General features: G+C 43.6%; 1 protein-coding gene across 2 annotated transcripts in view; it reads left to right on the plus strand.

The window, feature by feature from the left end:
• Positions 1 to 27,951, plus strand: part of SHANK2 (SH3 and multiple ankyrin repeat domains 2) — a 3,078,421-nt gene that overhangs the window by 2,379,810 nt on the left and 670,660 nt on the right. For both annotated transcript variants that reach the window (XM_078684305.1, XM_078684307.1), the window contains one exon: positions 15,856 to 15,931. In XM_078684305.1, coding sequence (XP_078540431.1) covers positions 15,856 to 15,931 — 76 coding nt within the window. The remainder of the gene's footprint in view (positions 1 to 15,855; positions 15,932 to 27,951) is intronic.

The following is a 27,951-nucleotide window of genomic DNA, read 5'->3' on the forward strand; positions in this document are numbered from 1 at the left end:
ACTCGGGAACATAGCTATTCTGGTTCTGCTGCTACGGTCTAGGTACCGATTTTGATTTGAGGGGGGGTTAGGGTATCTCTGTGAAGGGGAGTCATGGAGCACCATTGGTGAGTTGGGTTGTTGACAGTGGGGGTGTAGTAGGGATTTTGTTGTGGTTTATGGAGCGAGGCGAAGTTGGTTAGGATTTCGTTGAACCCCTTCATAACAATAGCTAGCTGGTTTTCAAGCCGGGTGAGATGTTGACCCATCTCTTCAAGGGAGGGGGTAGGGAGGTTCTGAATGGGGTCCTCCAGTAAACACACTCACCTCACTCCCCACCTGTAGGTAGTGTGACCCAGTGAGTAGCACCTCCCCTCTGCGTGGAAACCAGAAAGATGTCGCAAAAGGTGTGAGGGTGCAGGGAAAGATGCCAGTCCAGTGGGTGACAGGGATTGCAGACCATTGCAACAATGTGAGACAAATAAAATTGTAGACAAAAAATATAGCACGTTCCCTCCATCTCTAATTATATCTGGGCAATGCCACCGGACATCAGAGCAAAACTAAAGGGGATGATGGACGGAGTGTTAAACATTGCAAGCATTCACCTCCAGTCTACTGATCTGGGTTTAATCCATCATCATTCTTTAGCTCACTCGGCCACCCCAGTTCAGACATATGCAAATCAGTCTTACCCTGTGCCTCATGGGAACAGTCCAGCCCGAACTGCCAAGCAATGTCTTCCCTGGATCGGAAACAAGCTTCCTGGGACCGGTTTCTGGCTAATCGCCGTCATCAGCTAGGCTAGCTTGAATCCAGTGGCAAAGTGAGCAAGGGACCCACGTCTTGGCATATCCTGCCAACAAAGGGTGAACAAAGCGAAACCAAAGGGGACGATGGACGGAGTATTGTACAGAATAGCACATCAAGCACAGAGTGCAGCTGACATTTACTTGCCTTCCACACACCTTACTTTTTCTTTGTAATGTTGTGTTACATTTAAAAAATCAGTATAGTGCTGTGAGTTAAATGTAATGTAATTAGGCATGCACTTCTATAGGCTTATTACACATAACTGATGGGGGATTAGCCACCTAGGGAGTGAGCAGATGCCTTGTTAGGCGGTGACATTTGTTCACATCATGGCATGTCTTTATTTCACTATGTTTTTTGCAGTTTGCTGAAATCACAATAACATTTCATACTTTCCTCTCTTTTGATGGGGGAGGGTAAAACATAGTAAAATTGGCCTACACCGTATAATTTATTAGAATGTCACTAGTCTATGGTACTACATGTTCCCAGGGCCTGTAAATTAAATGTTACTAGTAGGCAGTAGAACTCATTATGCTACCCACTAAATCTTCCTTTTTAATACTTACAAGTCAAGTCTAAGTAGGCAATAAGAGCCCATAGGTTAGGGTACATGGTATTAGACAAAAGACTATTGTGAAGTCCTTTGTTAATTTGCTGAAGGAGCTCCTTTGAAATATAAGTAGGGCTGTGCACAGCTCCAACCCTCCCATTCTGGCAAGTAGCCACATCCTCACAACACCTAGCCTCCCTTAGTGTCACTATCTGAGCGAAATACATGCAGGCCAACTACGCCTAGTCATGTGACCCAGGATCAAGCTGCAGGCACTAAATTATTAGGGCAAGAAAATGCTAACTTTCTAAGAGTGGCATTTTCAGAACTGTGACTTAAAATCCAACTTTACCATTAAAGAGGATTTTAAATTACACATCTGTAGAGACCAAACATGACTTTTCTACCTGTTTTCAAACACAAATTATCACTTATTAAATGTAATATGGTAATCCATACTCATCTTAGGGGGAGATAGGCCTCACAGTGGCGAAATACGAATTTAGGGGGTTTTCACTGTCAGGACATGTAAGACTGAAAACTACATGTCCAACTTTTTAAGTGTAATATACCCTGCCGTATGGTAGTTTAGGGCCTACAGTAGGGGTAGCTTATATGTCTTATAAAGGGAGTTTTAGGCCTGGTAAAAGGTTTGTTTTGCTAGGTAGAATTGGCAGTGTAAAACTGCACAGAGGCTGCAATGGCAGGCCTGAATTAAGTTTTAAAAGGGCTTTTTAAGTGGGTGGCACAATAATTCCTGTAGGCCCACCAGTAGCAGGTCCCGGGTACATGTAATACCACTTTACTAGGGGCTCAAAAGTACATTAAATAAAAGAAGAGAGCACCGGCACTGTAACAGTGGGTAACAGTGGTAAGGTGCTCAGAGTCCGAGAGCCAAAAAACGAATTTTAGCAAACAGGAGTGAAGGTAAAAGGTTTGCGCAATGGCAACCTGCACAGAGGGCCTAGCTCAACACAGTACTACACATTGAGCTCTACTCTATGATAATGCACTTGGTGTCCTACAAAAATGGGCTGTTCCGGACCACTCATTGGTCTCTACTCTACAACAATGCACTGGCTCTCGTACAGAACGAGAATACACAGGACTAATCATTGACCTCTCTTTAGTTTGTACTCATAAAGTTGAGATACAGTGCCACTGAATCACCTATGCTCTATTTAACTACACTTGCTTTCCTGTGAAGAGGTACACAGTATCACTCCCTTTTCCAGCAACGTAGTGTAGGGCAGAGTTTTCACAGCCAGCTCAGTCCACTGATGTCAGGAGTTGCCTGAAATCTGCATGCCTTGCCACACATATTAACGTCTATGGGTCTTATTTATATTTTAGTGACTGGTATACTCCATTACAAACAAGGCAGATGTCCAGTTGGACTAATTACAAGTGAATTATATTCTATGGCACTTGTAATATGGTGGACGGCATATCCAGAACATTTGCGAAAGCTAAGGGACAGAGGCCTTCAAGTGCCACAACTGTGACCCCCCCTTAAAAGGATGATTCTTAGAACAGGAGCTTGGGTGTCTCAGGTAGCCCCTGGGAGTCTCCCTTCAGACATCTGCAGGTGTGTGGAATCTTGGCTCCTCTTGAAGATGATGTATGGTCTGTTGGATTGAATGATGGGCCTTGGATGCAAAATGCTGATGCGCCCTCACCACTGTTTCAGTGGTGTCCTCTCTCCAGTGCAGGAAGCAAACTGTCACTGGATACAGTGCATTCTTTCCTTAACTTAGCACACTCATTCTTACTTTACACCAGTTACGACCAGTTAAGTGTGCACTGTGGTGCAGACTGAGACTGTGCGCCTAAGAGATTAACCATACGCTGGCGATGGGATGAATGGGGCATCTAAATGAAGCGCACTGGGATAGACTCAGCAGATAAGGACGCCAATGTAAGAAAGTCAAACAAGACATAAAAACGAGGTAACTATACACATATCAGGGTAGCAGTGTATGGTGGCTCAAAATTAATTCTTTAATAGTTGTCAAAGGATATTGTGGGAACCGGCCATCAAGGAACCATGAATTGGTATAGGGGTCACTACTTCAAGCCGCCATCTTATAGTCCCGACAGATCGCAGGAGCACCTGAAAGATATCTGGAAAAAGACTGCTGAAAGTAAAGAGGAAAATGAGGCAAAAGCTTGGATTAACTTCTGTTTTAAGGCAAAGCAGAGCTCTGGTAAACTGTTGCGAACACCAACAAGAACCATTAACTTGAGGCGGCAGGAGAAAATAAGCAAAGAATAGCATTTTGAGATGTTGGCAGCAAGCAAGAGCAAATAATGATGAGATGCAATGAAGCTAAACTAAGAACTTTCTTTTAGAGATTGTCGCTGCCAAGCTTCACCCTGAGGGTAAGATATGCCACAATGGAAAGCATATTGCACTGGTGAAGGAAGGAAGGCCGCCATCTTGGGTTGGGAAATATAAAACTGTAGTTCGTTCAGAAACGTCTAACAGAAGGTATTAATTAGGTATTGTCTCTGCCAAGTTTCACTCTGATGGTAAAATATGCCACAATGGAAGGCATATTGCACTGGTGAAGGAAGGAAGGCAGGCCTCCATCTTGGGTTGGGAAATATACAAATGAGGTTCATTTGGAAACTTCTAATAGAAGGCAGACAATGTTGAATGCTAGCCTCCCAGTGAAGTGGAGGCATGCTAGGTGAAACAATGATAAGGGAAGAGAAAACAACACCAAGACAGGTTATCGGGACAGCAAACAATTTAGAGTCATGACAGATACCTTCTGTTCAAAGTCGTATTTCATTTCTGTTATTGTAGCCAACTACATTTATTTTGCACGCGGTCTGTGCATATGGCTCCATCGCGAACAGAGCATAGTGAGTGACATACTGGCCTACATAAACACCCCAGGAACTGAAAGAAGCTTCTTAAATGGGCCAGTGTGATCAATTTGCCTGCATACAATGAAATGGTTACAATATAAATCCCTCCTGGGCTTTTTCTTACCTGTCTAATGAATGGAGCTTTGATTTCCATCAATTTCCTCGCACTCTGGTGGCTGCAGTCGCCACTGAGCACAGAAGGGAGGCAAAAAGAGCCTCCTGGGGCCGGGGAAACACTAACGAGAAACCCCCTCATTAGAGAAACTGGTGCGGGAGGCTGAGTGTTACTGAGAAAAGCCCATGATTCAGCGCGCACAGAAACAAGAGTTGTCGGGATGTGCGCCTGACCTACGGTGCGCTGCGCAGTCCATTCATGGGAAGCAGTTCCAGATTATCAGAGTAGGCACCGGCCTATGGGCCCCACTCCTTTTATGGGTCCTGTGACAACGGATCAAAATGATATTGATTTGATCTTGAAAGAAAATTTAAAATTAAGCTTTCTTAAATATTGTTTCCAAAAGATAGAAAAAAATTGATTAACTCAAAGAAACAAGACTGTAAAAAAAATACTGTATAAATGTAATGTTCCCATTAAAAACGTAAAATACTTAAACCAGAGATATCAGATTCACATAACAGTTTGTCTCTTTAAAACTCGTCTTCCGGCAGCTGACAGACTGCAAAGAGAATAATGAGTATTAGGAGATAATTCACCTTATGTATACATAAGTCCTTTTTAGTAAGCGCATTTTTAAAAGCCACTTTAACCATTCACAAATTTGAGATTCAAGAAAGATTTACGCATAAGGTTGTCTTGTAGCACATGCTCTGCAGAGGGGATGTTTGGGGAGGGGGGCTGGGAACCTTCAGTGTAGGTCACCTGTACGTTTGGGAATACACAAAACCTACTTGTTTATTGGTGTTTGTAAAGGTTTGTAAATTTCCCCCCAGAAATGAACTATTGTCAAGGGTAGCAGTAAATTATTTTCCAGAATGGAAATGTGCAGAGTACAGACCCCATATTAGTGGAATTGTAAGAGAATATGCACGCCCCTTATGGAAACCATTGTTAGATGCAAGTAATGCACTGTGAGACGTTTTATCTTGTGTGCTTGTATTAAAGTTCTGCGGGTGTAATTGCTGTGACGTGTGTAGACATTGGTAGGAATTTAGAAAAATTGTCCAGGAGAGCCCCAGCAACTGTTGCACATTTCCAGTAGTACTCTTGGAATCATACATCTGACACCAAAAATGTAGGTGTAAACTTGTAGATGTACGTTAGGATTGTTGAAGGCACTGGTATTAGTGTATAGAAACCTTATGCATAGTACACAGTGGGATTAATGTGTACCATTTGTGATGCATATTTTCATGAAGGTGCAGCTATCGTTTTGCAGTACGAGTTTATACTGACCTTGCTTCACACTTTGGCTTCCAGGACGTAGCCAGAATGATAAAATGCAGTGCCCTGTGGTTCGGACTTAGACAGCTGCAACACTTATCTCCTACTTTGAGATAAGCTCTTCACAATCAGACACAGCTGGTGGCTTTTTGGTGCCTTCTCCATGTCCAGGTATTTTATCAGAGACAAATCAGCAGGTTTGCTCTGCCAATGTGCACTTGGGAAAAACAGCAGAGGTGCAGGTTTCATGGTGCTGGTAATTACCAGCTGTGATAAACTGCACACAGCTTGTAACCCCGACCCCTGCACAGGCTGGTTATTTCTCTGAGGGATGTGTCTTTATTCCTTGGTTTAAGATAAGGTACAACCAAGTGCTTAATTCAGAAACAAATAAATAAATAAAGTGCAGAAGGCAATTTTTTTTTCAAGGACTGCCACCAGGGCTGCTGAATGCCAAGGCTGCCTAGTCTGGAGCCCACTTCGGCCCTTGTCTCCCCCACCCTTCAATTCCTGTCTTTCTTGCAGGTTCTTTATCATCAAAGCTTCTCCTTGTATCACTGTTTGACTCACGTTTGCGACCTTCTTCTTTCTCACCTTCAAACCTTCATCGCAGCCCAGGATGTGAGCTAAAATGGGTCATGACAAATACGTCCTTGTCCATAAAAATCAGAGCTGGAATCCATGGGCTAGATGTAGGTAATAGCAAATTACCGAATGGTAAATACCGAATTTTACCGATTCGGTATTTACTAATCGGTAATTACTATGTAGGTAAAAAATTCGGGAAAAATACAGAATCGGTAAGATTCGGTAATTACCGATTCGGTAATTACCGAATCAGTATTTGGCATTGATTCCTATGGGCCTTCAAGCCCATAGGAATCAATAGCAAATACCGATTCGGTAATTACCGAATCGGTAAAAATACCGATTTTGCAAGGGGGACAGGGTGTCATTTTGACACCCTGTTGCACCCCTGTTTCAGGCTTGTGTGCCCTTAGGGCATGTATGTGTGCTACATGGCACAGGTGTACATGCACAGATGTGCATGTACACAGGAATTCATTATTTACCATGGAATAGTATTCCATGGTAAATAACGATTCGGTAAGGGCCTGTGACACTGATTACAGTGCCACCTACATATTGATTTACAGAATCGGTAAATTTACCGATTCGGTTTTTTACCGATTCTGTAAATTTACCGAATCTGTAAATTTACCGATTCTGTAAATCAAAGGCCCCCTACATTACAAAACCCAAATACCGGTCGGTAACGGCCGAAATCGGCCGTTACCGACTGGTATTTGGTCTCCTACATCTGGCCCATAACTTTTAACCCTCGCATGAATGCCTTGGATGCCTTCAAAACCAGAGTGTAGTCTCAGGGTCCTGGACTGGAGGCCTGTGGATCAAAGACTTCTGTTGCAGCATTCAACTGTTTTGGAGGTCATTACAATGTCAGTCACTTGGTTGATTTTAGAACTAGCAATTCTGTCACACCTCTGTTTAAAGAGAAGTGTGTATTGGTGCAATCCTTGCTAACAGGAGCAGCAAAATGCCAGCCACTGGAGCGGAGACAGCCGTCAGGGGTTGTTGCTCACTTGATCTCCTGTGCCCTAATCAGAAGTGTGCTGCCCATCACAGATAATGGCATTGAACTTTTCTCAGTGTGTCTCTCTCAGTGCTGCTTGGGGAGATTCAGCGGCCAGGAGGGAGTGAATCATTGTACAAAGGTTACTTTATTATTCTAGAACATTTCACCTCGTCATTCAGACCATCTCTATAGAATGATGGACGCCAAAAACCAGATTCTCAGACTGTGCCCTGTGAATTATGTCTTATCCCAAACGTTTGTGTGTCTTACTCCGAATTTCCTAGCATAACACACTTACCTGTTGTAATATTACTCTTTTTCAACCAGACTCCAGTGCCTCTTTGGAGTGGACTACGTATAACGGCCCCCGAAATAACACATTTCGGCCTTTGTACCAGGGCACTCATATCGAGGGTGTGAGTGTTACTACTCTGCACTGGCAGACCTCTGGGTTCAGGTATTTTCAGATCGAGACGTTTACTTACTGTAGAGTGGCAGGTAGTACAGTGGGTTGATGCAAGTTTTACAGAGACTTCTGCGAAACCTGCATGTCATGGGTTTATATATATATATATATATTCTTTTCTTTTTTTTGATGGAGCAGCTCTTCTATGAGGACAGTAAGTGAGTATCACAACAACTACAGTAAAACGATGCTATTGTGATTCTTTCCAGGTGTGGAATACAGGTCTGGTGATATATATGCAAACCAGCCGGGTCTTACATTTTTCTAGTAGTCCAGGCTACCAGCAGTAGTGACAGGCCGACAGAGACTTTATTAACCATATATTTTCATTTCTAGGTTCCACTGACAAAATTATGAGGAAGCCGAGCAACTTCTCAGCTTAATGCAGTTTTGAAGTTTTACCTGCTCTAAAATTCCACCAAGAGGGGAATTTTCTTACAATGTTTTTTGTCGGGGGGTGTCAGATGTAGGTGTGGCATTCTGCTAAAGATTTTTTGAAAAGTTTACTTTCAAAAACGTTTTTTTTCCTAGTATCTATTTTTGTGTGTCTTCTGGCACTACTGAACCAGATGTGCTTTTGTTATCCTCAAAGCTAGGCCTCCCAATGTTTAATAAAGTTTCCAGACTTCGAGATCTGGGACTATACCCTCTGTGGCACCCGAGAGCCATTCAACAAACGCAGCAAAGTATCATGAATGTGTGACCCCCTCGAAATATGCAAAATTAAAAATGTACAAAGTCATAATATAAATCTCCAGATCTATATGTATCGCATAGTACTTGAACATTTTACTTGACCCTGGTGCAGCATCGAGGATACCTAAAGCTGAAATGAAAAGTGTATTCTTGTTATATGCTGAAAGGAAGCGGGCATTTGTCACTGGAATAATGTCCACTGTCGTGTTTTATAATCGATATATTTCTGGGGAAGGTTTCCCTTCTTATTTAACTATGGTAACTAGGCATTCACATAAATTTGTGCTAACCAGACTTAGATTTGGTATGGCACATTATCTAGTGGCCCATCCAAACATTAAAAAACACCCAACTGGGCCATGTATGTGTGATGGTGTGTCTATCCAGAGCACTTTGCACTTTTTGCTGTTCTGTAAACTGTACACAAATGTTCGTATTACCTTCTTGAAACCTATGTTTGTTAAATATGGTGTACGTACAGTTAAACATGCTATGGCTTTAATTTTTAACCTGCAATCTGTAGACGTCTGTTTTTATATTGCAACGTTTTTAAACCGGTGCATCAACTCCAGGAAAAGTATGTGTTTTTAATGAATTTCTGACTGTTAATTGTAAATTATTTTGTGAATTGATGTGTGTTTTAATGAATTTTCTGACCATTAGTACTAACTGTACAACTTTTTTATGAAATGCTGAATTTTTCTGTTGATTCAGAAAAGGGGGTGGTGATGAACAGAGTGTCTGAATTAAGCAGACCACTCTTACCCAGTCCAAAGATCAGGGCTTGATCCATCACCGTTATTTAGCTCACTGCCCCATCCCAGCTCAGAACCTGGCTATATGCAAATTAGTCTGTCCCTGGCCCAGTGCATCATGGGAATTTTTCTGTTGTGCTTTTATGGTCATCTATATGTACCGAATAAAGCTTCATGAATTGAATTGAATATAAATCTCCAGATCTACATGTATCGCATAGTACTTGAGTACAGTCTGTTTCATAGAACTCCTAAGCGAGATAAATGTATTTACCCAGGATCACTGCATTAAGTAAAGGGGGCGCTGAGATTAGAACTCGAATACTTTGGTACTTCGCCACCTCTTGTCCACTACATTGGCCTGTTTCTGTCCTTCCTTCCAAGACTTTTTTAAGGTTTTATATTGTCCAATGAAGTAGATTCTTCTGGCCAATGGCATTAGGCTCGATTACACAAGCCCTGGATTTTTGAGACCCTTGCACAAATATCTGGGGTCACAAGTAGAAGCAGTGCCAAGTTTACCACACCTGGAAATTACGGGGAACCTCGGCGCCCCTGGAGCTTTCACCTGTAAAAAACTGTGAGGTCAAACCTGCCGAAATTTCACAGCGGCAAAAAGGCCCGGTAAACATGAGGACGGGTCTATTTATTATATAGAAAGTACCAAAATCTCCCATTTTGTTTCCCATTTCAGTGCGGAAACTTGTAATTGGCAATAGCTGTCGAAGTGGAAAATTCTGACCCCTACTTTGAGGAAACTTGCATAAGAGGTGAGAACAAAATGAAGGTTAGCTGAACAGTGAGGATGGAGAACAACGAACTAATGTGTGAGGAGGAAGATTGAGGAGTATTATTGAGTCAGTAACGGTTGTGATAAAGAAGGAATAGATCAAGATAAGGTAGTAAGGAAGATGAAGAGAAGACAATAGAAGGGGTATGACATAAGAAACTAGAAATGGCTAAGCCAATAGTTCTCGCTTTAATTTGATAACCTTCAGGCGCACACAAATGCTTTTAATCGCTTTAAAGCCCGACCAATTAGGTTTGCCAATGATGAGAGAAAAAGTAGTAGTTGCTTTCTGAACAGGTTGTATATAGGTTATAAAGAATTGGATGTGACAATATAGTGTTTAAGTCTACTTTTTAGGTGAAAAATAGTCCCTCGTACATTCCAATGGTAACGCTTCCTAGAAGGTGGACTAATACACTACACACTCAATTGCGTGAAGTGAGTCAGCTATAAAGTGCTCTGGGAGGAGCCAAAGTCCACACTATATTGTAAAAATGGGATAATGGGATAGTATGATTTGTATGTATGGTGTGGTATGTATGGCTTGGTATGTTAGGGGAAGGTATGGTATGTATGTAGTGTATGGTGTGTTTTTCATTGTGATCTCTTCACAGTCCAACACTGGACACTGAGTTCCTTGTGCGCCTGATAGGGGGAAATTTGCTCTGCTGCATTGCATGCGGGGAGAAAGCAGTGTAGAGTTCATGTTGCAACCTATGTCCCCATTCCCTGTATGTCTGAGCCTGTGTCTGGAATGCAGCTTTTGTAGGAAACAATAGCATGTCGGTGTGTGGACTGCAGTGGAAGCTAGACGATGGGGACAATTGATGGAAGGATCGCGCCCTGGCGGGACTTACCTGCTGTTGCCGTAACCCAATGGCCTAACATGTGATAAAGGACTCCCTTCCTATTGAGTAGCTCCAAGGAAGTTTGTAGATGAACAAATGCAAAGTGTACCCAACAGGGAAACATTTATAGATTTCTACTTAAGAAAGTTTGAAACTGTGTATCCAGGGTGGGAAAGTGTAAGCCCAATGCCAGCCTATTGGCTTCAAATTTCTGCATGGAAAGGATGCAGGATCCCTCAATGCTTCTAACCCACACAGGCAAGCTCACTTTTCAAAGGGTCAGAAGTAGAGGATTGTGGAAGGCAGTGTTATTCCTGAATAAGGAAGCTAAACATTAGAATAATAAATTAGAGGGGTCCAAATTTCCCAATAACGGGCACTTCAGCTAGGGTTGAAGGCCCGCTTCACCTTTAAAGGTACCCAACATGTCTGATTATCAGATGATAAGAAAGAAAAGACCACTGATGATACATGTGCGAGGGCGGATGTTTGTTTCGCCTTCGATGCATGTCCTGTGGCAGGAATAAATAGACACCGGTACCAGGTGGCACACGTGAAAAGACCCCTAGTTTACGTTATAATGTGAGGGCCGGGCAGTCTGGGAGGATCCAGCAGTACTTATCTGCTATCAATTTACAGCAATTTGACAGTCCAAGATGAGTGGACTAAGAAGGTTCTGAAATCTGTCGCAATCCTAACCATTTCTGATTGAGTCTAAGGCAATATGTTTTTCTTGCTAAGCAGATTGCACATTTACTGTGAGTAAAGAATGACTGCATTTCAAAATAGTCCGTCTGGTAAAATTGATGGTTGTTCTCAGCTGTGCATAGATTGTGAGCCTTACATCGGAATGAAATATTGCACTCTTAAGAGATGGTTTAAGGGGCAGAGAGCTGCAGAGTGCCTCCCATAAATTGAGTAGTCAATAAAATATGGGGCCAGGTACATTCTACATTTCATTGAGAATTTGATATATTGGTTTTCCCTGGCACTGTGATGGGTTGCCTGCTCACGCCGTCACTGCCGGAGCAAGGATGCCTTTGGAAAGTGTTACCTTAGCACCCAAAAAGATGCTGGGATGCCATACTAATGGCAGCTTGTGCGCTATGCAAGTCCTAATTAAACATATCAACAAGAAATGCTCACACATATAAGACAACTACGATCTAGGAGCACCTTCGTGTGAATTAAATTTGCATTTACTCATTATCATTCACTTTCCTCTCAGAAAGCAGTTGACCTGTCCATTGGTGTACAACAATTTAAACTCTGAACTAATTCAGAATGTGTAAAATCATTTAACAGTCATAGAGACTTGTGAAGGCTTTTATCAGTAACATAAGCATTGATGGGGGAGTAAAACATTCTACTCACTTTACTATAATCACCAATTAATCATTGTCTATGAGGACACTCAGTCTGCTTTGCAGTTGTTATTAAGTAGTATTACCCTCTGAACGGGGCATTATCACCTATTAACAAGCCTCCGCTGTTGCTTGCCCATCCCAAAATCCTTGACCCACAGAGTGAGAGTGAATGTTGAAGTGGAAAGGGCATGATTGACCGAAACATTAGGTACTGGCCACTCCGCTGTCTTCACCCCAAGATAAGGATGCCACCTGCCCCTGTCTACTTTAGGCCACACTTTCACTGAATTCAGAAGGAAGGGAAAGCGCGGCACTTAATAATGCCAGCACTTTAATTCATCTTAGTCAGTTCCATCAGAGGTGCCAATGAAGGACATTGCCTCATTCCCTTATTATTCTGTTGCTCCTGTCCTACCTAACAAAAACCATTCTAGAATAATATCTAGCATGAACTGGCAAGTGTACTTTTATAAGTTGTTGAACTTGTGATAGTGGAAAAAGATATCTTCTTTCTTATCCCTCTTGGCTGTGTTTTATGCTTGTTCTGTGTCTCTCTATGTAGCTACCAAACAATTTAATGGTCAAAGATGCAACCACCGTCTCTGAGGTCCAATCAACCATAAATGCTTAATACATCATTTCTCTCTCCATTTCACTTTTTTTTCAATCTTCAGTGCTTCTGTGAATCTAATGATATTCACCTTGACGTTTTTCCCTAACTTCTCTCTTTCTTCACTGAGTTGAGAAAGCACACCACTATTCTGTAGTAATAGCGCGTGGTAGACTGTTATGTCTACGTAATCCTTATGCATCACGATACGAATTCCCCTTATGTGCATGTGCTAAATCTTTTTTTCTGACATCCATTGTGTTTGCTTTTATTCACAGCCAATGTAGGCAGCAGTGACGGCTGGTAGAAAATGGTGGTGGATGGAGGAGGGTAGAAAATAAAATAAAAAAATAGAAAATAAAATGTACCTGCTGGTCGTGTCACCATCGGTCGCCTCCCCTTGTCACAGTAAGCACCTGGGCTACCTAAGCCAATCACAATGCTGCAATATAACATTGTGATTGGTTCCCCTAAGATCCCCTAAGCCAATCACAACGCTGCACTGCAGCATTGTGATTGGTCTGAGCGCCGTGGTTCAGCTCTCAGGTGGGACCAGGGAACCTGTACATGAACTCCACCAGGCTATGTAATGCAGCCTGGTGGGGAACAAGCAATGTGCACATGAATGTTTGCTAGGCCCAAGACGGCCAGTCAAACATTCATGTGCACTTTGAGTGTGCCACCACTCCTCCACTGGCCTCTGCTATGTCAGATAAGTGCGGGGAGGGGCCTCCCCGCACTTAGGAATGCAAAAATAATATGATAAAGTTTCATTATTATCGTTTTGTTTTTCCTCTGCAATGCTCTTTAGGCATTGGGGTGACACATCCTACGCCTTAGCGGAGAAGTCGCACCCGGTAGTCAGCCTACAAAAGGAATTTAAAAAAAGGGTGTTGGATTATTGGGTCAGGATGAAAGTATATATATGTAAATTGGATCATGTTGGGTAGAGGATGTGTCTTTTGGCCTAGAGCTGTGGCTTTGGTACTGGGGAGCCAGTTTTGAGTCTCAGCGTCGGCTCAGCATCCTGTGATTCTGGGCAAATCGTCTAATCTCCCCGTACCTACTAAAATAAATGTTTCCTTGTGTAACTGGACTGTGCTCATGCACCTGAGGGTCAAGTTTGTGTTATGTAAAACAGTAAAACAAAACAAGGGCTAATATCGTGTAAGACGGGCGGAAGAACTAATGGGGCTGAGCGATGCAACCATTGCTACCAAATTTGTCAGATCAATGGGTAAGCTCTCCCAAATGGCAAGTCAGCAATGGTGAGGTAGGAGTTTCAAGAGAATGAATGTTTCTGAGATACAAACACAGATTTGGGGGCACCATCTCCTTCCACTCTTCCTATGACTAATCTCTTCTACTCTACTTGTCCCAAAGGGCATGACGTGAGACACAAAGCTATAAAGTGCATTTCATAAGAAACTGATAATGACATACAACTGTAAAAACCTAATGGAAACAAGTCTGGCAAGTTAAAAACTAAAATGAAATAAATTATTCGAATCAAAATATTTAAAAAATATTGTTGAAATTGCTTAATATATTCACACTACATTTTGAAAGTGCTTCAATAAAGTAATTTCTGTCACTTACATAGTTAACGTCTGCATAACTGTAAATCAGGCAGCTGGACCTTCAGTTTGGCAGAAAAGGGTACTCTATTACCATTGTGATGGAGTACCCCCTCCGCCCAACTCTAAATCAGCCCCTTAGGCTTTAAAAAAGTGAATGAGCAACTTTTCATTGACTTATGCCTATTTCTTAGGCACTAAGGTACCAGCAGTGGCGGCTGCTACTTAACGGCGGTGGGTGGCAGGTTGCATGAGGGCCTTGATCGCAGGGGGGGGGGGGGTTGTGGGGGGAGGGAATAATTTTTTTTTTTTTTAAAGAAATCACATACCTGCCAGCCAGCCTCTGCCTCTCTGTCATCTTGGCCTGCTACCTGGACTCCAGGGTCAGGAACAGGAAGCACCCAGGCTTCCAGACTCCCCTACCCAATCATGACGCTGCTGATAGCATCGTCGGGATTGGTCTGAGTACTGTGGTTTGGCACTCAGACAGGGACTGGGAACCAGGGCACGTTCTCCACCCAGGCTGTGCATTACAACCTGTGGAGAACATGCCAAGGGTGCCTGACGGCTTGGCGGCCACAGACGGCCGGCCACACCAACATGCGCTCCCCACCCCCTCTGCTCTGTGGGCAGTCCAGCCTCTACTGAAGAGTATTTAAAAAAAAATTATAATACATGCTGTTATTATCATTTTAATTTTTCCTGTGGGGTGACGCTCCTGGGTTTCAGAAGATTATCCTGCTTTCGAGGACCAATAGGTCTAGAACTTCAAATGCACTCGAGATTACTGGATTCCATAGACTACAGTATTTGTCACTGGGCTTTCCATCCAAAACAAATAAGAATCAACATGAACATAGAAAAGAACTCAAAATAAAAATGTTATCAAGTTTGTCTGAAGTCAACAGGATGGTAGAAGAAAGATGGGACTGGAAGAGAGTCTGTTGAGTGGTGAGAAGTGCAGCATGGCCCAAGCACATTATGGATATCAAAACCAAGTGTACTAAGAGTTCCCTAAATGTCCCCTGTTACCGCAGGTGTGCAGGTAATATTCCTACACCCGGCACAACTCTGTGGCCCCTCTGGTGCACCATCACCACACTCTCAAAAATGAAGGCATAAGATGTGTCTGGACTTATTTATGAGAGTAACCACTCCCTCCACCTTGCTGTGACCTGGCAGTAGTGGTGACGGGGAGGGGCTTAGTGGGAATTGAGACACTTGCAGGGACACCTTGTTGCTCCTGCATACTTGGGTTACTTCTGCTTGTGCTTTAATTTTATTTTTTGATACACACATTTTCACTGGTTTTGACAAGTGACTCAGGACATCAGAACGCTTGTGCTTTTAAATGGTGCTGATGCAGACCGTGCCATCCCCTGTGTGATGTGAGGTGTGGTCTCATATATTTTCCATAATTGCTAATAAATAGTTAGGTTGTGTACATATTTATTCAGCCTGCTGCTTTTTGTTCTTGTATCTTAACATATAGCTAAGCATGTTCTCCATCCTTTTCTTTGCACAGAAACTCGCACGGACAGAACAAAGAAGCTGTTTAGGCACTACACGGTTGGCTCCTACGACAGCTTCGATGCCTCAAGGTAAGATATGTGCCCTGATGGTGAGGTCTACTTTCTCTATTACGGCTGTTTTTTAAGTTTAAAAGAGTTTTACATGTTTTGCAAGGCTGCTGTAGATAGTAGTACAGTCATTAGGTAGGGAACGGAGTTTGAAAACCAATATCTTTTGGTTATCCCTCGGCACTTGGCTTGTTATCATGCAGTGGCGGCCGCCACATACAAAACGTGGCGAGGCCGGGGTAGGGGTATGGGTCGGAGTACTGGTAGTGGGGCGAGGGACAATAATAATAAAAAAATTAAAGAAAAAGATCAACTTACCTGCTGCCGGACGCCTCCTGCATTGCGCCTTGTTGCTGGGACTTCCTTGTCCCAGCAGACACTGTGACAACGTCACAGACTCCATGTCCAAGCCCTACGTTGCAGAGCATCACAGGGGTTGGCCTGAGCGGGCTAGAAAGACTCTCCGCTCTGTCAGGGAGTCTGTGGGGTCAATGCAGATGGGTTAGAGAAATCTAAGTGCGCATGTGTGGTTTGCTCAGCCTGAGACGGCCGGCCAAACACACTTGAGCACTCAGGGAGGGTACGTAGCACTCCTCCTCCCCCTCCCATGCCTCGTCCCTGCTCCTCCCTGCTCACACATGCTGAGCCAATGGCTTATAAAAAAACAATATTGAAATATTGTTTTCTTTTTTTGCAGCTGGCTCTGAGCCAGTGGGGCAACGCTCCTCCGCCATTGAGGAGGAGCCGCCCCTGTTATCATGAAAAACTTTATTGGATGCATTGAAAATAGAGACTTTGAAAATAAAGACTACAAACATAGGGATGAAAAAATGATGTTTATTAATTAATTTCTGCAGTCTATATTTTTGAATGTATATTTCTATAACTTATATCTTTGAATGCCAACCTCCTTTGCGTGACTATTTAAGATTCATTAACTGATAACTGCGGACTTTCGCAGTAGTGTTAGCTAATTTTTCAAGAAAGGAGGGCAGCCATTCAAATAGACTTACAGTTTTGCGACACAGCCCATATAAAATGAATAGGAAAAAACATATTTTATCCAGTCCGTCGTCTCTTACAGTCACCAACAGCAGGCATTCTAAAACAGCACTGCCGGGAACAACCCGCAGAAAGGCCCAGGATCTGGTCAGGATAGAATCTAATCTCAGTTTCTTACACCAGCCTTACCCACAGCCTGAATGGAAGGGCTTTCGGGGCAAGTGATCCAAGGCCGCCGTCATGATTGGAATCATTATTCCATGTAACATACAGTGCTGTCAAGCATTCCCGCTTCATGGAAAAATTTACAAATATAGATGCAAAGTATCCCAGCAAAGCCCAAGCCATATATAGCCTTCCTGTCACCCTGACTTAAATCATCCATGACAAATTAGAACTAATGTATCTTAAATACTATACCGAACCATAATGAACTGACGCGATGCATTACATCAGAAAGGCCACAAAATACCATTGGCGGAAACTGTCAGGAAGGATATCTGTTGGGGAGAGACGTTCTTCCATTTGGCATAAGGCGTATACCATGTAGCTGCCTTGTTATGCTCTTGTATCCTTCAGAGCTCTATAATTTACCCATGCAGGAATCCTGTATCACTGAGAGTTCTATTAATTGCTCTTTGGGATATAGTAGTATATGCAATGGCATCAGCCGCAATGTTGGGTTGACCTGGAGTGCCTGAAGGCCATAGGAGAGGATTATCATCTTTCCTTGAGGTGGCTGGCTACTGAGATCTCATTTGGTGGCACATAAACCATACAAGGCAACTGCTGGCCATCCATAGGGCTTCTGTAAAGTCCCACAATTAATATTGTCTATTATAAATAATGTAAATGTAAATAATTATGGCATTTCGACGGAAAAAATATCAGATCAATACAGTCCCACAATTAATATTGTCTATTATAAATAATGTACATGTAAATAATTATGGCATTTCGAAGGAAAAACATATCGGATCAATACAGTAAAACATTTTGCTTACATTTGGGCGCTATAGCTATGACTGTTTTGGGCTTTGTTAGTGTACATTCTGCTGTTGCCGGTGGAGGTTTTTGAAAATCTGTACAATGTTTCTTTAACAGTTGTCAGCAAATTTAGATATACGGGCTTAGTGATTTCTGAAAGGGTTTCAGCACTGTGAGGGATGTTGTTCGGAAAGTGTTTCATTGATTTTACTTCTTTTGATCATTTAATTATTTTCTGCCCGCAACACTATTAAATCAGCTCCAGCCTGTGTAACAGAGAACGTGTAATCTCATTATGCGCTCTTCAGTATTCATCCGCATAACCTGTGCCCTATCCATTTTAACACTTTAATTTCTTCGTGATTTACCAGACTACGCGGTCTATTTGGACATCACCCTCCTTTCTGCAGTAGTACAGAATAATGTAGGGAAGGTGTAATGAACATGATGACAGGTTAGCAGTGTCTCTCTAGACTAGCTCTGTTTTTTTCCTCTCTCTTTCTTATTTCTTTTTGTGGCAAAGAAATATGTGGCCTTGAATCTCCCGCCAGGGTTTGGTATATAACCCAACCAAGCTGCCAAGCCCACTCTGTAACAGGGTGAGCAAACCCTTTTTGAAAAGATTGAAAAAGAATGGAATTTAGGGCATATCTTGATCCATGGTTGTCCTGTCTCTTGCCCCCTTAGTTGCATTATTGTTAGAAATGGGGGTCTAGTTGGCAGAGGTAGGTACCCTTGTCCAAATAGGGGCCATTGCTTCTAATCAGGGTAAGGGGGATACACACTTTAGATAACCCCAGCTCAGCTAGCTTGGCACGAGCAGACAGACTTATCCCATAGGCAATGTGATATCACCACAAATGGACACCACACCAGTTCAGAAAAAAAAGTGTCTTTATCTACCCTCAACAAAACCAAAACAACAAAAATCCAACATACATGTAATAAGAATATGACTTTAAAAATGTTTTAAACAACTTAGCCCAGGGAAAACTATGATTGTGTGATTTCTCTCAAAGTACCTGTTGTTGCGACAAAATTCACAAGGTCAAACAGCTGCAGAGATGGGAAGCATTGAAAACCAGAGATACATCAGTTCCTGAGACCATGGGGAGGCAATGTGATAGTTCTTCTGCACGCAGGCAAAGTGATGCATTGTATGCTGTCTGTAGGGGGAAGTGATGCGTTGATTCTGAGACGGTTCTGGTCCACAGGTGATACGTCAGGAAAACTTGCTGCACAGGTAGGATGCGTGGAAATCCTGGATGCAACAGTGACCGATGCGGCGGCATCGAGCAGTGCTGCGTCCGTTTTTACAGCTGGGATCCCCCTATGCGTCTATTCTTGCAGCGACGACAGGCGCTGTCTCGGTAGCGGTGCAGCGATGTGTGGAGTTTCTTTTCACAGCTGTGCTGTGTCAGAAAAACAGCCGTAAGAAAAGCGATGCATCGATTTTCTTGTTGTTGTGTTTTTTTTCCAGCTCCCAACAGCAGGAAACAAATTCCAGAGTCATAAATCAGTCCCATGCACCTCTAGGCAGGTCAGAACTTCCAGCAAGGAAGTGCAGGGGTGCTAGGAGTGAAGTCTTTGTATCCCTGAGACTTCAGAACAGGAGGCAAGCTTTACTCAAGCTCTTGGGGATCTTCCTCAAGCAGGGTGACACAGCACAAAGCATAGTCCTTGTCCTTTCCTTGGCAGAAACAGCTACTGCAGGCCAACTACCAGACAGCACACAGCAAACAGGCAATACTCTTTCTCCAGTTTCTCCAGCTCTTCTCCCAGGCAAAGTTTCTTCTTTATTCCAGAAGTAGTCCAAAGTTCTGGGGTTTTAGGTCTAATACTTATACCCCAAAATGTCTTTGTTCTCTTTGTGCAAGGGTCTCTGAGCCCAGTCCAAACGAGTCTGTCCTCACAGCTACAGTATAACCACAGGGTGGATACAGGATTGTGCAAGGGAGACAGGCCCTATTCAAGTGCAAGGAAATCTCCTCCCACTACTCTAAATTCAACCAAGCCCCATTCAGTTCAGCTCGGAGTCATCCAGGAAGGCTCAGGCACACCTCAACCCCACCAGTGGCTGTCTACAGTGAATGCACATCCCTAGCCCCTGTCACTCCAAAACCAGACAGTCAATACACAAACAGGCAGAGGCACACAGAATGGTTAAAAAAAATGCCTACTTTCTAAAAGTGGAATTTTTAAACACACAATTTAAAAACCATATTTACTAAAAGTTGTGTTATTAAATTCTGAGTTCAGAGAACCTACACTTTTTTTCTCTATCTTGTCCCAATGGGAAGTTATACTTTTAAGATGTTACAATGCATTTCCTTTTCTATCCTAAGTGGCAAGATAACCTTTGAATATTGAAAAATGAAATTGGTAATGTTAGAAATGGGGGTCTCCAGTTGACAGAGGTAGGTACCATTGTCCAAATAAGGGCCCTTGCTTCTAGTCCGGGTAAGGGGGATACACTTATAAAATAACCCCTGCTCACCTCCTTGGTAGCTTGGCCCGAACAGACAGGCTTATCTCAGAGGCAGTGTGTAAAGCATTTGTGTACATATACAGTAATACAGTGAAAACACTAAAAATGGACACCACACCAGTTTAGAAAAATAAGAAATCATTTTCTTTACTAAAACAAGCCCTAACGACAAAAATCCACAATACAGTATTAAAAATAAGGCTTTCAAATGGTAGAAATTGTTCAGTTTAATGCAAGTTGTAATTGCGGCACTTTTCTCACAAAGTTCATTGGATGCGTCACGCAAACAAACAAAACGGGCCACTTCCTTACACTCAGGGAAATTGATGCGTTGGTTTCTTGCTCCGGGGGTGGTGATGCGTTGGTTCCTTACTGCAGCGCAGAAGAGTTCAGTCGTCTGTTTCTTAACGGAGAGGAGTTGATGCGTCAATTTCTTACTGCGTGGGAATTTAATACATCTGTTTCTTACTTCATCCCCCAACAATGCAACATACTTAGTGCCTCAATGTGGTGCCCGATCCGGTAGGATGCGTGGTTTCTTCCAGCCACACAGCAGGGCTTACGTCACTTTCGGTGCGGTGATCTCGGACTTCGGAGGTCGTTGCACTCGATACGGCGTGCGGCGATTTCTCAAGCCGCGGCAGGCGCTGCGACTGCACGCCTGCCTTCGGCATAGCCTCATGAAACAGGTACGGATGCATCACGCTTCTACAATGTTGCATCGATTTTCCAGCTCCCCATAAAAAACAGTTCTCTAGAGGTCCAAAACAACAACAGGCACCTCTTGCCGATCTGAACTCCCAGCAAGGAAGTTCAGGGAAGCTGGTGGTGAGGTCTTTGTGTCCCTGAGACTTCAGAACAGGAGGCAAGCTCAGTTTCAAGCCCTTGGAAATCATTCACGAGATGACAAAGCAAACAGCTAAGTCCTTTTCTCCTTTCCTTGGCAGCAAGTAGCTGCTGCAGGCCAACCCCAGATAGCAAATGGCACAGGGGCAGTATTTATCCTCAGCTTCTCTGGCTCTTCTCCTTGGCAAAGGTTTGTCTTGATTTCCAAGCACTGATCTAAACATCTGGGGTCTGGGCCCCTCTTTTTATACACAAAAATCCTTTGTTCTCTAAAGACAGAGAATGTCTGTACCCAGCCAAAACTAGTTCTGTCCTCACTGGTGCAGCTTTCTGGTAGGAGGTGGAGACAGCATTGTTAAAGGCAGACCAGGCCCATCCAGGTTTAAGGAAGTCTCCTCCCCCTATTCTAAATGCAGCCCAGGCCGCTACGCCTCTCCAGCCTCTGTCATGCAAAAGCCAGACATGCAATACACAGACCTAGCAGATGCACACTGGCTGGTTAGGCAATAAAATACCTACTTTCTAAAAGTGGTATTTTCAAACACAGATGGCAAAAATCACCCTCACTAAAAGATGCATTTTAACATTCTGAGTTCAGGCATACTAAACTTTATTGTTCTACATTTTCGCACGGCCAGTTATATTTATAAGATGATATACACAAACTCCCTATTCTGTCCTATAGGAACAGGTAGTCTTACAATAGTGAAAAACGAAATTGGCAGTATTTCACTATCAGGACTTACCACACACATCAGGGCAGTTCCGACCTTTCACATGCAATGCACCCTGCTCACAGTGGTACCTCGGGCCTACCTTAGGGGTGACTAATATGTAGAAAAGGGAAGGTTTAGGGACTGGTAAGCGTGTGCACTTGCCAAGTTGACATGGCAGTCCCAGCAGGGCCGGCCCTAGGCATGTGCAAAGTGTGCACCTGCACAGGGCCGCCAAACCCCAGGGGCCGCCACGACGAGGATCGGATCAGGATCACTGGCACTAGCGGCCCCCTGGCACACACATTTCAAGAGACATCGAAAACCGGGAATCTAAAATGGGCGAAATTGAAAATATACCTAGAAGGCCTCTTGGGAAGAAAAGCTGTGGCCTGGTTGGTTGCGCTAGAATGAGACAATGGTTAACATGTGCACAAAAACGGTTCAAATGAAATCGCTGCAAAAACCAGCAGGTGGAAACAGTTCCCAACAAAGACGGACGCCTTGGAATCCTACGCAGTGCTTCGTGCGATATATACTGAAAGATGTTGTAGTGTAGCTCCTATCATCCCAATAGGCTCTGCGCATTGGAATAATACCTACAATAGTAAAGGCCTAGACCAGACGTTAACTAGGTCTACTACTGTCGATATTAGACTTAAAGGTTTGGGTTTGCCAGCTTAGCTCAGAGTTCACTAGAAACTTTCTCGAATGTTCAGGAAAGAATAAACTTCCCTGATTAGACAAGAAGGGATTTAGTTTCTGACAACCATAGAACATGACAACTTTGCTCTCCCCTAATCAAGAGTAAATCTCGAGAGTCGTGTGAACAAAAGGCAATTTATTTTACTCAGTCAGTACGTGCATTCTTATTCTCATCAGATTGTAGAGAAAAGGAAGAGACGGGCGTGTTCAATAAAAAGGTGTTATTTATTGATCAGTCTCTTTTCTCATACAAGAGAAATGGATCGATATTATTGCAATACTTATAGTTAAGTAAAGTGCATACATTAAAAGCAGCAGTATAAAATAATACTGTAAAAACATTGATATGGTTTCTAAGCCATAAGATGTTTAAAATGAATAAAATATATTACATACACATATACATTTGACTAAACGTACTCAACTGGTGTTTCTAGATACGCCTACCCCGTGTACCTGACCTAAGTCTAATACGAGGGCGGGAATAGAAAGTTACAGTTTAAGTTAAGTTTGTTTTTGCCAAGTGAAATAACTTAAGAATTCTCTGTGAGGGGTTATTCAGTTCTGTACCTGGAAGTTAGGATGAATGAGGAATGGTATCTCTTTCTCTGGTCTCGATATTCCAGGCTGCCTGCGAGGGCTACCCGGAAGCGCCGGTGCTTGGTTTCTCGGCAGGAGAAAGCAGCTTCTCGTTCTCAGCGCGTCAGAAAGGCGGGGCTGCTGCCAGCGGGGTCTGCTCTGCTTCTGGGCTTCGGCAAGTATGGCTGCTCCGTCTCGTCACCACGCGTGTGTTTGCATAGGGCAAGATCGGTAATATTTATACCTTTAAGGTGCCGAGATTGACGTAAGGATGGACATAGATACGTCAATAAGGATGTCATACGACTTGCTCGTTAGCACATTCTTTTGCTGAAGTTCTCGGTGAAATCAAAACAATGGCCGCAGGGTTTTGCCCAGGTTGTCATAGGTTTGATTTGTTATGAGAACTCCGTATGCCTTATCAGGGGCTGGAGGAATATCGCTTGTCTAATTAGATCGCAAGCGTTATGACCTAATCAGATAACACGTTCCTGTGCCGTAGTGTGACTGCGTCAGATAACGGTATCTGCATCATGGGGTTTTTCTGCCTCATGGGCTGATTACTTAGTTAACTTGTTAGTTTGCTAACCAGAATAGGGTCAGGAATAGGGGGATCGATTCAGAACCTATAGGAATACATCACAATGTCCCGCCTCCCAAAAATATCTTCATTTATTTCCTTCTCTTAAATAGTTACGCAGGAGCCCCCGAGCTATAAACGGATGCTCTGTGAACACCCATGCGTTTGCCTTTAGAGAAATGTAACCAAAAGCCATATTTTCTCTTTGGGCCTCTGCGCAGACCAAGGCGCCTAGAAGCCTGCCACAGAGCCGATCACTGCGCTATAAAGGTCTATTCACAGGTTAGTTCAAAAGCCTTGCACAAGTTTACAAGGGCAGAGAGGCCGGGTTTCAGAGGGGCGCTGGGAGGAAAGCCACCAAGAGGAGGGCGGACCGTCGGGCTGTATGCCTCGGCAAAGCCGGCAGGGCTGGGCCGAGTCAGTGACGTGTTCGACCAGGACCTGACAGTGACACAGGACAGGCACGGCCAGCAAGGAGAGTGATTGGCAGGATTTGGCGGCCTCCACTCCGGCTCCGACCCCGGTCCGCAAATTTCTGCACGGGATGGGTCACACACCACTCAGCCAGGTTCAGGTTGAATTCCCGAAGCCTGCGGCCCGACCCAGTTATTATGCATACCACCAAGCAATGGGACTGCAGCGACGCGTTGTTGTTTTAATTTCAGTTTCACTTACTTGCCCAGCCTGGCAGCCAGCCAGCAGTTTGGGTCCCAGGGCTGTCAATCTTAGTCCTACTACCAATGACGTGTCGTGACGGCCCTGGGACAGTCAGCCCCCGCGCAAAGTGCGCAGTGCGCAACTCTGACGCGTCACGGTGGTCACGCTCCAGTATGTGTTTAAAGTACTTACACATACGCTGCCATATTTATCACGTCTGAATTGGAACAAATTTTTTGCTAAGCAAGGAAAGACGGCCGGTTCGGTTGGTTACAGGTAAGGCGAAACCCGTACAGAAAGAGGGGTGCCGGGTGGTTACTGAAAGACCCACCCCTCTGAGCATCAGGTTGGAACGTGTAATGTTTGCACAGTTTTATATAATCGGAACTACCCGAAGGATTTGGGGTGCTTTACATGAGAACGTTAAATTACACAAGTTCACTTATGTTTTTTAACACGGAAGAGACAAAGATGATTATAGCGCCAGCCCACCACTCTTTTATAAAACGCGCCGCTAGCGTTTATGTTTCGTACTGCTGTTTATTTCTGCTCTGTGAATGCTGATCACGAGAGTCTGACTTTAAATGTAGGTGTTGGTAGCAGGGTACACAGCAGGTAGCAAAAGATGCATCCTATTGCTTTTGCTCTTTATTAACCCGAGTCCTTTTGCCACACCCTTACACTGCCACGAGTATGACTATTGTGCTCATCTGTTTGGTTTGACATTTCTGCTCAGTCATGGTGAAAAGTCTAATTTTCAAAGGGCTATTGTGGCTATTGTACTGCATCATCAGTTGTACCAAATTTCTATGTGTTGCTGGTGCCCACTTTCCTGTGTGGTCAACCCTAACAAAGACCCACAAATAAATCACTACGTGAAGAGTGGGAAAGGCACACTCAATTGTTATGGAGTTTTACATAAATATGCTGTTACAACAAAGTGGTTTGCTTAAGTAACGTCTAGATAAATGTCTTCTAAGTTCATATAATTAAATTACTATACACACCATCCAAATATGAAAAAAGTACACACCATCCAATTAAAAAAAAGAAGTTTTTTATCAATTTTTCAAAAACATCCATAACATCCAAAGCGTTTCGATCAACTGTGGAACTTCTGCAGGGCTTATTACTATGCAGGTGTTTATCGTTTGAGGATCTGGTTGTCTGTGTACTCCATATAGTGAGATTTGTTTTGGTAAGGCCCTTAGCAATATAAGGAATATCAGGAATAGGGCTCCTATGTCTTCCTGTTGGTCAAGTATTGTGTAACATCGAGTATTGAGCAAAGTATTAAACAGAAAATAAGAGGTGAACACTCTGAAAAGGCAGATTTCCTATCAATCAATCAATCAATCAATCATATCATTTGTAAAGCGCACTACTCACCCGTGAGGGTCTCAAGGTGCTGGGGTGGGCTTATTATGTCCAACGTTACGTCAAACTCGGCACCTTCAAGGTATAAATATGCCCACACTTGCCCTAGCAAACACACAGTGCTTTGGAGCAGTTCGACTATCTACTTGCTCGACGCAGCTCCGAGCTCGCTACAGTAAGTGCAGAAGGAAGCCGACCCTGCTAGCTGGCACACACAATTAAGTCTAGTATATTCGATAGACACCTAGTCGACTTAAGTCCTACGTCAATTCTATTGTATATGCTATTCCAATGCGCAGAGCCTATTGGGAATATAGGAACTACACAACAACGTGACCTATCAGAGTCCTAATTTCTTTAGGAAATATCCTTTGATTTGGTAATTTGTGGTTTAAATGAAAATGACACATCAAATATGGCATCGATATTACTATTTCCGTGCAAAGAGCCACCGATTATTTCTCTGTGGGGGTTGTGGGGGTCCGGTGCCCCTGTCATGGCCCTGGCACTGCAGCTGTCTGTGCGTCCAGTCCCTCATGTCGAGTGTCATAATTCCCTCCTCCTCCTAAATTGTATCGTTCTGAGACGAATTCGGAAGGGTAGGAGCAGCCGCAGGTACTGGTCAATCATCTAACGACTTTTCCGGACGTATTATTAAAACACTTTCCTGAGCTCCGCCCCGTCCGGACCCCCTCTTCCGGGGCCCCCACCTACGGTCCCTGCACAGGGCCACCATGAGCCTAGAGCCGGCCCTGGTCCCAGACTGGACACAGGCTCTGCAATAGCAGGCCTGAGCCACATTTTACAAACTGCTTCTGTGGGTGGCACAATCAGTGCTGCAAGCCCACCAGTAGTATCTGATTTACAGCCCCTGGGCGCACACAGTACACTGTACTAGGGTGTGACAAGTAAATCAAATATGCCAGTCATGGAATCACTAATCCATTTAATCATTTTAAAGAGCACTCGCACTTTGGCACTGAACAGCAGTGCCATAGTGCCCAAAGCATCTAGACCAGTAAAACGGAGTCCAACACACAGCAAAAACATAGGAGGTAAAGGCTTAAATGGAAGGGAGTCCACGCCAATGGTGCCAGGTTTAACAGGCAGTATTTCACTATTAGGACGTTACACACACCAGTACATGTCCTACCTTTCACATAAACTGCGCCCTGCACCCTGCCCCTTGGGCTACCATAGGGGTGTCTTACATGTAAGAAAAGGGAATGTTAGAGACTGGCAAGTGGGTTCACTTGCCAAATCGACTTGGCAGTTAATAACTGCGCACAGACACTGCAGTGGCAGGCCGGAGATGTTTTTTAGGGGCTACTCATGTGGGTAGCACAATCAGTGCTGCAGGCCCACTAGTAGCATTTGATTTACAGCCCCTGGCACACTACATTGCACTTTACTAGGTACTTACCAGTAAACCAAACATGCCAATCAGGGATACCCAATTGTAACAACAATGTACACAAGGAGCACGACTTTAACGCTGATCAGCAATGAACAGCTCCGACAGTGACTCGCCAAAATGTTGCTTGAACATGAAATAACTTTGAAAAAAGAAGGGACAAGAGGCATTTGTCAGCCCTATGGCCTTAGAGCGCTGTCAGAGCTTAGATACCTTCACACCCTGGTTCAAGGATTCCTTCATAGACCAAAGTCTGCCGTCTTATTATTCAAGGTAGATTGTCAGTAATGTGTGCTTTTGCGTGTTTGTGTCAATCACTTGTGCGGTATAGAAGTTAGTAGTTTAGGCGACATTTTTACACTCATTCACACTGTTTCGAAATAAAATAGTAATAACTTGTTACAGAATGGTAAGTAGCACACAGAAAACTCGGTTCTTCTTACCATTCTCGAACAAGTTATTACTATTTTATTTCGAAAAATCTTGTTAACATTGATCCTAGAAATGGGAAGAACTTTCTGATCGACTGGTGGTAGGGCTGGAGAAAAGCCAATTCTGTACGGAGTGTGACGTTTTACTGGCACTACCACAACGATAGGGGCCTTGAGATAGAGGGTGAACTTTCGTCTGATTTTTGCGTTCGCCTCCCATGCTCCTAGCGCATTTTTCCATTTACTCTAGTTCTCTCTAGCT

Source organism: Lissotriton helveticus, chromosome 3_2, assembly GCF_964261635.1.
Source record: "Lissotriton helveticus chromosome 3_2, aLisHel1.1, whole genome shotgun sequence".
In the NCBI taxonomy this organism is placed as follows: Eukaryota; Metazoa; Chordata; class Amphibia; order Caudata; family Salamandridae; genus Lissotriton; species Lissotriton helveticus.